Below are 12,110 nucleotides of genomic sequence, written 5' to 3' on the forward strand. Positions count from 1 at the left end.
TGGTGATTATAAAACAGGGAGGGAATAAGAGAGAAGGAAGGGATGGAGGTGGGGGAATGAGAATGAAACAGAGAAAAGTGCATATAGCACTACACAGGGTGATTTTCCCCCCCTCCTTACCATGTTTCTCTATTTCTGAAATGTTTATATAAGAACAAGTAACTCATTTACTAGAAAAATCTATCTGTACTTCAGGTTAAAAATCTATAATCAAGGAAGTCTACATTGCTAGCTTTCCTTTCACTAACAGCTTTGGCAGAAGGGCCCCTTTATATACAAAAGTTTTGATAAACTTCTTGGCCTTCTCATTTCAGCTTGGTTAAAAGTTGCATTAGGCATAAAAAATTGTTTTTGGAAATTCAAAGTTGCAAACTCTTACATTTGCCTAAATAGCGCAGCACAGCCTAGGAACACACACTTCACAGCAATTATGAGTATGCATGGATGGAACCTACCCTTGGAGAACTAGCTGCATACTGCTGCATTAAACTTTGCTTTTACAAAAAGAAGATTGTTTATTAGTACTTTATACGGAGGATGGGGGCTTTCTTCACATGGCAGCTTGGAATGGAAGATTATAGCATCTATAAATTTATTACAAGCCATGAAACAGGCTTCAAAACCTGCCCCTTCAGGGTGGAAATGACTCAAACTCGCTCACTACACTCCACAATCTATTTTTGTCCATGCATATTTATGAACAATTCCAGCAGAAAATTGCATTTTCTGGCCCACATATACCTTTGATGTGTTCTTGAGGCAAGACTGCTGTATGAGAAGACAAAATACTTCACAAACTGCCAGTCAGAGAGAGCAGATGACTGTCCAGAACAGCTGCCTACTTACCAGTGACCTGGTCGACAAGAATACGAGAAGTAATAATGCGTCCATACTGTGAAAAAAGCTGTTCCAACTCCTTCTGGGTCATTGTTTTTGGAAGTCCACTGACATACAAATTTGCATCTCTGATGGAAGCTGAACTTGGGCGAGCATAGGAAACCTAGAAAAAGGAAATTAAATTAAATATATATATATGCATACTCAAGCACTTCCCTTCAGAAACTCAAAAACCACCTCATTAACTTTTCTATAAAGAGCATACAACAGCCGGCGCCGCGGCTCACTAGGCTAATCCTCCACCTTGCTGCGTCGGCACACCGGGTTCTAGTCCCGGTTGGGGCGCCGGATTCTGTCCCGGTTGCCCCTCTTCCAGGCCAGCTCTCTGCTGTGGCCAGGGAGTGCAGTGGAGGATGGCCCAAGTCCTTGGGCCCTGCACCCCATGGGAGACCAGGATAAGTACCTGGCTCCTGCCATCGGATCAGCGCGGTGCGCCGGCCGTGGCGGCCATTGGAGGATGAACCAACGGCAAAGGAAGACCTTTCTCTCCGTCTCTCTCTCTCTCTCTTTCCACTCTGCCTGTCAAAAAAAAAAAAAAAAAAAAGCATACAACAAACACTGAAATTAAAGCAACCCTAGCATTACCTGCTTGACTCATTTCTGGAAACATTCTAGGCAAAGGGGAATTGCCACTTCCGAGTGGACAGAACAGAGTATTTGGTCCTAGAGAGTTTTTAAGTCTTCAGCACACATCACTGGCCCATGTAGCACAGTATACTCGTGGCAGCAGGTTGTCCTCTGTGGAGGCAACCCTCTACAGTAGGGATGCAGGTCCAATCATTCCAAACTTCAGGATTCCAAAGTCACTGGGCATATTGTTGTCACCCCTACCAGCTTCTGGGCATAGAGTTATCATGTTTTTCTTTTTTTTTTTTTTTTACAGGCAGACTTAGACAGTGAGAGAGAGAGAGAGAAAGGTCTTCCTTCCGTTGGTTCACCCCTCAAATGGCCGCTACGGCCGGCGCTCTGCACCCATCCGAAGCCAGGAGCCAGGTGCTTCCTCCTGGTCTCCCATGGGGTGCAGGGCCCAAGCACTTGGGCCACCCTCCACTGCCTTCCCAGGCCACAGCAGAGAGCTGGACTGGAAGAGGAGCAACTGGGACAGAATTCAGCGCCCCTACCAGGACTAGAACCGGGGGTGCCGGCGCTGCAGGCGGAGGATTAGCCAAGTGAGCCGCAGCGCCGGCCATAGTTATCATGTTTCTAAAAACTTTACTCTTCATCAGAAAGAATGCCCTTTGATTTATTCTAAAACAATTTTACTTCTTAAGTTCCCAGAAATTTAAATATATGAATAAACTATATATCATCATCCTTTGGTGTCTTCTTGTCCACAAGTCTTTCTAATCTTGATTTTCAGAAGGCTTTAATTCCTCTTATTGACTTTATGTGTCATGTTATATATTTTTCCTATCTTTGGAATATGGCATCCAAAATGTTACACGGATAATCATGTTTATTATAATCACTCCTCACGCCTCACTCATTACTGTACCCTCAATATCTAGTTCAATATCTGACATTTGTTAGATGCTGAAACATTCGATGTATAAAGCTTATCCAATATCCCATCAGTCCACAACAGATTACTAGGCCACAGCATTTAAGGAACACTTCAATAACCAAGTCACCTAGATATCTTGCCAAGATTGCAATCAATGGCTTAAAAAAAAAAAAAAAGGATTTATTTCTTTGAAGAGCAGAGTTACAGAGAGCAACAGAAAGAGATCTTCCATTTGCTGGTTCACTTCACAGTCAGGAGCCAGGAATTCCACCTGGGTCTCTTGTGTGGGTGATAGGGGCCCAAGCACCTGGGCTACTGTCTACTGCTTTCTTAGGTGCATTAACAGGGAGCTGGATCAGAAGTGGAACAGTCAAGACTTGAAGAGGCACTCATATGGGATGCCAGTGTCGCAGATGGCAGCCCAACCCACTGTGCCACAATGTCAGCTCTTTGCTTATAATGTATCTCATACCAATTTTAGATAGCTGTGTGCTTCATGAGCTATTCCTACACACATTCCCTCTGATTTAACTAAGTTCTCCTGGACAGCCAGTTTTTAAATACAAATATTTCACAATATACCCATCTCTCAGATCATCCATAAAAATGGCCAATGGTTCTAACCTGAGGATTGATTTGTTGGGGTATCATGATATGATTACTCTGCCTATTTATTTTATTCATTGGTACCCACCTTTAATTTAGTTTATTATTCATCCTCTCGAAAAGAGATGCTGTCTAATTATAATATTTAAATAACCTGTAGCAGGGAACGCCAAATATTTTCTCTGTAGTTTAAAATATCCCACAGCTCTGTGACCACACATTTTTTCTACAGCTTTCCAGAATAAAACATTTAAGTCAAGCTTTATGCTATTTTATAAAACTTCAATTTTTTACCCATGCCAACAGTGTACACAGTTTTCTCATTAACAAGTAAAAGTACACCTGTCATTCCAAAGGTACATTTTGAAGTCATATCAGTACTGTCCTGTCCTACAGAACGAATGAATTTGGAACAGTGGTGTAGAGAAAATGGGTAACTATCCACATACTACTTTTTTTCCCTTTATTCCTGAACACTTAGAACAATCAAAACTGGAAAGTGTAAATGAAAAATAAAGGAAATTTTCAAGTAATCACATAATTAAGTGGTATCTAATATTGGGACTTTATAAACTGATGAAATATAAAGCCACTGAATTATATATGCATTCAGAAATGTCAATAAACAAATATCTAATTTTTTTTCTAGAGAACAGTTCTCAATAATTTAGGAAAGCTAAGCACCCCACTCCTCAAGGTCCCACACCCATGTTGGACTCCATAGCTTTATTTCTGAGGTAGGATGCTCTCAGCAAGTCAGCCAGTTCACTGCATGTGACTGAAGTATGACCATATAGAGAGCCACTTTCCATGGGCTACAGTTTCACAGGAGACTAACTTCCAACGACTGATGAAGCAGGCAGCAGAGGCAGGTAGTCTCAACGTGAACTCAAGGGTGGCATGACAGCATAAAGGTGGCAGCTCTCCAGTCTTGGTCCTTGAGCTCAAAACAAGGTGAATTTACTACTGGATTTGTGAACTTAGAGCCTATTGCCATATATTTGTACCTTCTTTGTATGGGTATTAGAAAAATTAAACAAAATAATTTCAAATCTATATGAAATGTTTAGCACAACTCTCTTTTAGCACAACTCTCAAAACCCTGATGAGTACACTATAAATATTATTTATCTCTTGCAAGCCCCTGAGGATGCAGGTTAAAAACCCAGATCATTAAAGTTAAGGGTAACCTGAGTCCATTGCAGTGTTCCAGAATAATTTACTCAGGCAGTGACATTCATTGCTTTGTGTATTTCAGACGAGTGTGGGTGGAGTGCTTTAAAAGCTATTCTAAAATATATTTAGGAAAACGGGTTTATATTTAGTGCTTATATAAAAGCTATGAAAACATACCTGGGTCAACTATGATTTTTCTTTTTTTCAGTGTCCACTCAAATTCACACTGCTTCTTTAATTCCCAGCCCCATTAAAAAGGCTTTAAGACAAACCTTCTTTCAGTAACCTTGTCAAATAACCAGCTTCCATTACAACAGGCAGAACAGAGGTGACCTGTGATCATATGTAAACTCACGGTGGTAACAAAATGTTTTAACATCCAATTTACATTTAGGAAGTGAAAGGACCTCATAATTTACAAAGCACTGTCGAATACGGTATTTTCTCTGTGCCTCACAACAACCCCGTGAGGTAGGCAGAAAACACATTAAGTATGTTACAGTTGGGGAAACCAGCAAAGGTACAGTAAACAACATGGCTAAGGCTATACACAATTGGGACTGAATTCTAGATTCAAGCTCTGATCTTCTTGGCCCTGTGGCCTTGTCTCCCCAACCAGTATTCTCCCCACCATACTACACTTAACTACATTATGGTGATTAGTTTATTTGCTCATTTCTTCCAAATCAGAAAAATTCATCTTTGCTTGCTTGCTCTACTGTCTCTCTCTCCTGTACACACACAGAAATTAAGCACAAGAGAAAAAGGATGTCACCAGAAATGGCAGTCAGAAGTTACTTTACTTTCTAATGATACTGTTTAAAACAAACAACTTTCCTTAGTGATAACTGAGATTAAATGGAGAAATGACACATAATAAATTAGTTCTATTTTCTAATTCTTAGAAGGAAGCAGTGTTTGGGTGGGCATTTGGTACAGCAATTAAGACGCCACGTGGGATGTTGCCATTCCATGTTGGAGTAGAGTGCCTGGGTTCGAGTCTTAGCTCTGCTTCAGATTCTGGGTTCTTGCTAATGCACACCCTGGGAAGCAGCAAGTGTTGGTCCAGGTAGTTGGGTCCCTGACACCAATGGGAAAGACTTGGATTAGCTTCAAGGCCTGTGACTTTGGCTTGGCCCAGCCTCAACTGTTACTGGCATTTGGGGAATGAACAGTGGATATAGATCTTTGTCTCTGCCTCTCAAATACATAGATGGATAAATAAATATTTAGAAAAAAACTAGATACTCTTAGAGGTTGGAAAAAAAAAAAGTAGGCAATGCTACCTCCATTCACTCTCAGGAAATAAAGATGTTAGAAGAGGCAAGTGCCCTTCCCTTCCTCCCAGACCAATGCAGCAGGTTTCATACAGACCCCCTTGGTTCTCAGGATTAAAGCAGCTCACTGTCACCTGCTCTACAAAAGAAACTCCCATCTTCAACCTCATTTCAGGAAAAATTTCTTCCTTCATCTCTCAGAATTACAAATAGACAATGTATTTGGACCAAAGCAGGAAGAAGGCTTGCCGTGACATAAAGATTTGCACTTTCGAGAGTCAAATCAGTCACCAGATCAAATCTTCTGACAATTATCAACAACTTTCTCCATTCTGATTTTCATCTGTAGTTTACACAGTGCCTTGCTTTAATACTCACCTAGAGAATCATGCAGGGGCTATCTTCAGCTTCAAAGTGTTACGTGTCTGAGACTAAATCCCTTGGAGAAACCCCATAAGTCAGTTTGCTTTAACTGACAAATTCTATTAGAAATACTTCAATGCAATGAACTTCTAGCGTATGTTTTATTGTGGTCAACACAGCTTCTTCCAGCTCTAAGTGCAAGTTGTTCTCCATCTACACTCACTGGATTAATACATGCATTTTGGATTTTAAATTTTCACTGCCATTTAAACAGGTGAATATTTAATGCCTGAGGAGCAAGGTTATGAAATGTCAAAACTACTAAGCGAAGGATCTAATTTAAGAGGCAGCCAGAGAGTCTGCAATTTAAATATTTAAAGATGAAACAGGGAGTACAACACTGAACACCAATCTACTCCAAAGATAGCAATTTAAAACTTAGGTTTGCTCTGGAATTTCTCACAACCCTACAAGTGATATAATAAACAAAGACATGCAATACTGAGATACTTGAGGGGAGAAGAAGGGAGGCAGTTAAAAGCAACAAGCAAATACATGCTCCAGCCAATGGCTTCTCCAATTAATCTTTACTAATGAGATCAGACTGGGCAAGGGAGAGACAAAAATTGACTTATCAATGCCATCAGGTCTTGAAAATGAAATAATTATCAGGAATATATTGTCTCTCAAACTAACAACTCATTTCTTCATCAGCAGCAAAAACTAATCATAAATTCAAAGAATTACATATACACTAGCAACGGGTTATCAAAACAAGTTAATCAAAATACTAAGAATTTAAAGGAATAAAACATAGTATGGATAATTATTACTTTATTAAATGAACATGGCAAAGTTTAAAAATCTCAGTATCTCTCTCTCAATCGAAGTCCATAGAAATGCTTTTGTCCAAAGACAGAACTGCCCTGATTTCTGATTCATCAGCAGAAAGATCAGTGATGGAAAACATTAATACCAATGTGATATTGGCCCCTAAGTGAACAAAGTAATTCCTTCTTTTCTAAACTAAGAACTTTCGAGAAACCACCCACTGACAAGATCATCACTGAATAACTTTTATCACTTGTCCACTACTGACCTCAGATGACAAATGTTAAATCTGAAAATTGGTTACTTGCCAGTTTAGATGTTTCTGAAAAGCTCCATCCAATCTCTTCAGCTGAAAGGAGTGGGCAAGGTCATAGCTATGCCTAGTTAAACAGAGTTAATTGCTGTTCACATCAAAAAATGGAGCCTTGATGAGACTGTCTACAGAAGACACTATCACTCAATAAAAGTTAGTTCTGGCTCTAATAGGCAGCAGCAAAGGTCTTCTGACAGTATCATGGCCATACAGACAGCTGGCCACACTGGACCTTCCAGAAGAACTCAGAAGTAAAATATACAGAATGATGTGCTCTCTAACCACAATTCAGGCCAGACTTCAAAAAGGAAGCAGAATTCTTTAATCAGCTTCTAAATGCAAAACCCTACCAGAAACAGGTTTCAAACATACATCAATGCATAGGTTTATCATAGTACCAGAATAGGTTTTTTTTTTTTTTTTTTTTTGACAGGCAGAGTGGACAGTGAGAGAGAGAGACAGAGAGAAAGGTCTTCCTTTGCCGTTGGTTCATCCTCCAATGACCGCCGCGCTGCGGCCGGCGCATCGCACTGATCCGATGGCAGGAGCCAGGTACTTATCCTGGTCTCCCATGGGGTGCAGGGCCCAAGCACTTGGGCCATCCTCCACTGCACTCCCTGGCCACAGCAGAGAGCTGGCCTGGAAGAGGGGCAACTGGGACAGAATCCGGCACCCCGACCGGGACTAGAACCCGGTGTGCCGGCGCCGCAAGGCGGAGGATTAGCCTAGTGAGCCGCGGCGCCGGCTTTTTTTTTTTTTTTTGACAGGCAGAGTGGACAGTGAGAGAGAGAGACAGAAAGAAAGGTCTTCCTTTTGCCGTTGGTTCACCCTCCAATGGCCGCTGCAGCTGGTGCGCTGTGGCTGGCGCACTGTGTTGATCCAAAGCCAGGAGCCAGGTGCTTCTCCTGGTCTCCCATGGGGTGCAGGGCCCAAGGTCTTGGGCCATCCTCCACTGCCTTCCCGGCCACAGCAGAGAGCTGGCCTGGAAGAGGGGCAACTGGGAAAGAATCCGGCGCCCCGACCGGGACTAGAACCCGGTGTGCCGTCGCCACTAGGAGGAGGATTAGCCTATTGAGCCATGGCGCCGGCCCAGAATAGGTTTTCAATAATAAAAAGCATGTTTTACAATGGTTTGGAAATCAGTGAGCTTCAAACAATAAGAAATTATGGATTCAACTCCAACAGAAGCACTGGACCGAAGAGAAATGATCACATCTAACCAGAAGGTTTAAAAAAAGATACTACAAATTAGAACAGATACTCTTAATAGATTCCAAGATAATTCCAAGATACAGAATTTAGAAAATTACATCAGAGGGAGAAAAATTACAGATACACACACCTATGGAACCTCAAATTTTATTTATACTGGATTTGTTGCATGTTTTAAGGCTAAATAATGATGGCTTTAACTCAAGTGAGTAGTCTAGGGATATCATGGGCTGCATTTGAGCATGTCACTGCTTAAAACTCCTCCAGGCTCCATGAATTTATTGGTCTTTTATGCTCAGAGTGCTGCCTACCCCCCCCCCCAACACACACACACACACACACACACTTACTTCCTTTAGTAGTTGCCCAAAACTTCCTGCTCTCTCAATTACATATGTTAAAAGAAGCTGTTCTTTCCCCTCATCTAAATTTCAGACATTCCAGGCTCTGCATCTCCTCCCTGAGTCAACACTGAATAGTACTCTTCACCTTGGCATGAATTAGGTGCCTCTTACCTATACTCATACTGTTTTATATGTCTTGTTCTCTTAAATACTGACTACACCAAAATGTATTCCTCTGTTTATCCTGTGACTGGCTTAATCACTTCCAAATAGAAACTGCCATAATCCTACTCTGTCTACATTGTTCCTAGCAGTTATTATAATGAAGATTGTTTATAATCACCTGCCAAATTTAAGTTTAGTTTTTAAATCTTCTTTAAAAATTAAGCCATAATCTGCTATATGACACAGAAAAAAATCACAGGTGATGGTACATTGTGCACAGAATAGAAAATTTCATTAAACATTTTAAAATGTGGTATCATTTCTCAAAGTGGAGATTCAAGTCCACAGAGGTAGCACAATCTTTGACAGAAGAGTATGTTGCTGGAGGTGAGATAGGGGGACCTCAATTTTGGAGCAAAAATAAAATATAGAGATTACGTAGTCAAATTTCATTATATACAAAAAAGACAACTGAGGCACAGAAAGGCCAAGTGATGAGTCCAAAGACACAGAGCAAAAGAGATGGATTTAGGTTGCAGGGTTCTTGATTCTTCATTAAGGAGTTCCCAATTATAGAATCAGCCACAACAGTGTCTTTGAAAGCAAGAAACTTTATAGCAAAATGATAGCTTTTGGAAAACAAGCAGACATTTCCAAAATATTCCAGAAAAGAGATTTGCAAGGCAGAAGCCTTAGCTTTGCTAAGGAAAATATTTTTTCTTATTTACATATAGGGAACTATGAAACACATCAAAGTAAGCCATTCTTTCAGGAAAGTTATTATATTTCTTCTTCTAGTAATTGCCTAGGCATTTAGCTATTTAAGGAAAAGCTCTCCCTCCACCCTCCTGCAAATATTAAAGAGAGGAAAATCAAACTAAGAATCATGAGACCATGGCTTCATAAAATTAGAACATGCCTACAATAATCAGAATCTCCTTGACATTAAATGCTTCTGCCTTTTTGTATTATACACCAATTATTGCAATGAGAAAACAGCAACAGGTCATTTACATAGGGAGGCTTCTCAGGCTCACTATTTTCAGGTCTTAGTGCAACATCATTAAATAAAAGAAAAGGCAGCTGCTCTTAGCTTCAACTTAAAGATGAAGCTAAGAATAAATAATGTGACAAGAATAACTAATCACATACTATTAAAGACCATACTAAAATTACTGAATAGTCACAGGAAAACAAAAATATGTATGTCATAAGACTTAGTTACTAAGAAACTAATAATAAATTACAAGCATGACAAATTGATTACCTTTTTCACATGTCTGCAAAACCACACTGAGCATGTTTTTGAAAATGCCACCCAGTTTCATCCATGTGTATCAATTAAATGAGGGTCACCAAGCAGGCTGCCCCAAGAAACACTCATTTCTATTAAGATATCACAGCTAGGAGGCTGGCATGGAGGCTTAGCAGGTTAAGCCTCCGCCTGTGATACTAGCATCCCATATATGTACTGGTTTGAGACCCAGCTGCTCTACTTCTGATCTCTCCCTCTCTCCCTGCCCCAACTCTGCCTTTCAACTAAATACAAAATAAATCTTAAGAAAAAAGCTAGTAGATAATTTCTGCTCTGTTATTGTTGTGTTGCTTGGCTATAGTACACAGTTGCTTCAACAAGGACTTCTCCCGGTGATAAAGGCAAACAAGGAATACTGCAGATGATAAAGGTATTTTCAGAATGCAACTTAGAAAAACCACAAGTATCTTCTAAATTCTTCAGTATCTCCGCACATGAAAAACAACAAAAAATAAAACACAAGTTCAACAATGATGGTGGATATGGTACCTGAGACAGCGCTGGTAGAAAAATCATCCGAGGTCTAAGGGGGAATCTGTCAATTAAAATGCTTCACAAAGCATTTCCAAACTCACACCTTCACTTAACTCAGTTTTAGAAAGTGACCATACTAAAGTGGAATTTAAGAAAAAACGAGTGTTTCACCTGTACCCACCAGAGACTCCAGATCTATCTATTACTATTATTATTATTCATTTATTTAAAAGCAGAGTTACAGAGAGAAGGAGAGACAGAAAGGTCTTGAATGCATTGGATCACTTCCCAAATGGCCGCCAACAGCCAGAGCTGGGCCAGTCCAAAGCCAGGAGCCTCTTCCATGTCTCTCACGTGGGTGCAGGGGCCCAAGGAGCTTCACTGCTTTCCCAGGTCACAAGCAGAGAGCTAGATTGGAAAAGGAGCAGCTGGGACACGAACTGGTGTTCATATGGGATGCTGGTGCCGCAGGTGGAGGCTTAGCTTACTATACCATAGTACCTGCCCCCGTATCTACTTTTTTGAAGAAGTTTTCAGTAGCAGTTAAAAAAATCTAGGGGGCCAGGGCTGTGGTGGAGCAGGTAAAGCAGCATCATGCAGTGCCAGAATCCCGTAGGGGTGTCGGTTCAAGTCCTGGCTGCTTCACTTGCAGTCCAGCTCTCTGCTATGGCCTGGGAAAGCAGTAGAAGACGGAGGAAGCTCCTGGTTCCTGGCTTCAGATCAGCGTAGCTCCGGCCGTTGCAGCCAACTGGAGAGTGAACCAGCGGATGGAAGACCTTTCCGCCTCTCTTCCTCTCCCCCCCGCCCCCGCCCTCTCTCCCTCCTTCTCTGCCTCTCCTTCTCTCTCTGTGTGACTCTGACTTTCAAATAAATAAATAAATATTAGCGTAGCTCCGGCCATTGCAGCCAACTGGAGAATGAACCAGAGGATGGAAGACCTTTCCCCCTCTCTTCCTCTCCCCCCCGCCCCCGCCCTCTCTCCCTCCTTCTCTCTCTGTGTGACTCTGACTTTCAAATAAATAAATAAATATTAAAAAAAAAATCTAGTTCCCAGAGCCTGTATGTGGCATGGTGGGTAAGGCCACAGCCTGACACACTGGCATTCTATGTGGGCACTGGTTGGATTTCCAGCAACTCCACTTCCTATTCAGCTCCCTAATTGCCTGGGAAAGCCTCAGAAGATGGCCCAACTACTTGGGTTCTGCACCCATGTGGGAGACCTAAATGAAGCTCCTGGCTCCAGCCTGGCCCAGCCCTAGTTGTTGAGGCCATCTGGGAATGAAACGGTAGATGAAAAAGCTTTCTCTCTCTCTCTCTCTCACTGTCTAACTCTGTCAAATAAATTTAAAAAAAAAAAAAAAAAAAAAAGCTTTCTCTGACTTTTAAATAAATAAAAATCTTTTTTAAAAATCTAGTCCCCTTAAAGATTAAAAATGAGAAATGAGCCCGCATTTATTTGGCCACATAATCTTTATAAATATTATGTAACACTAGTGGGTTGGAATTCAGGCAAACAGCAAGTTAGTTTAGGACTAGGTGGAAAAACCTATAAAAGGCTGAAGAGAATGCTTTATCGTGGGTGAACTTTGGCCACAAGACAGGACATTATGAAATAGTGGTCAGAAATAAAATG

The 12,110-nt window shown here is 41.1% G+C and overlaps 1 protein-coding gene across 22 annotated transcripts in view; it reads right to left on the bottom strand.

The window, feature by feature from the left end:
• The window catches only part of ELAVL2 (ELAV like RNA binding protein 2), a 193,771-nt gene that overhangs the window by 14,791 nt on the left and 166,870 nt on the right, over positions 1–12,110 (bottom strand). For all 22 annotated transcript variants that reach the window (XM_089317905.1, XM_089317915.1, XM_089317948.1 and 19 more), the window contains one exon: positions 847–1,000. In XM_089317905.1, coding sequence (XP_089174031.1) covers positions 847–1,000 — 154 coding nt within the window. The remainder of the gene's footprint in view (positions 1–846; positions 1,001–12,110) is intronic.

The sequence above is a fragment of the Oryctolagus cuniculus genome, chromosome 1 (genome assembly GCF_051225735.1).
Source record: "Oryctolagus cuniculus isolate XC-2025 breed Fujian yellow rabbit chromosome 1, ASM5122573v1, whole genome shotgun sequence".
Lineage (NCBI taxonomy): Eukaryota > Metazoa > Chordata > Mammalia > Lagomorpha > Leporidae > Oryctolagus > Oryctolagus cuniculus.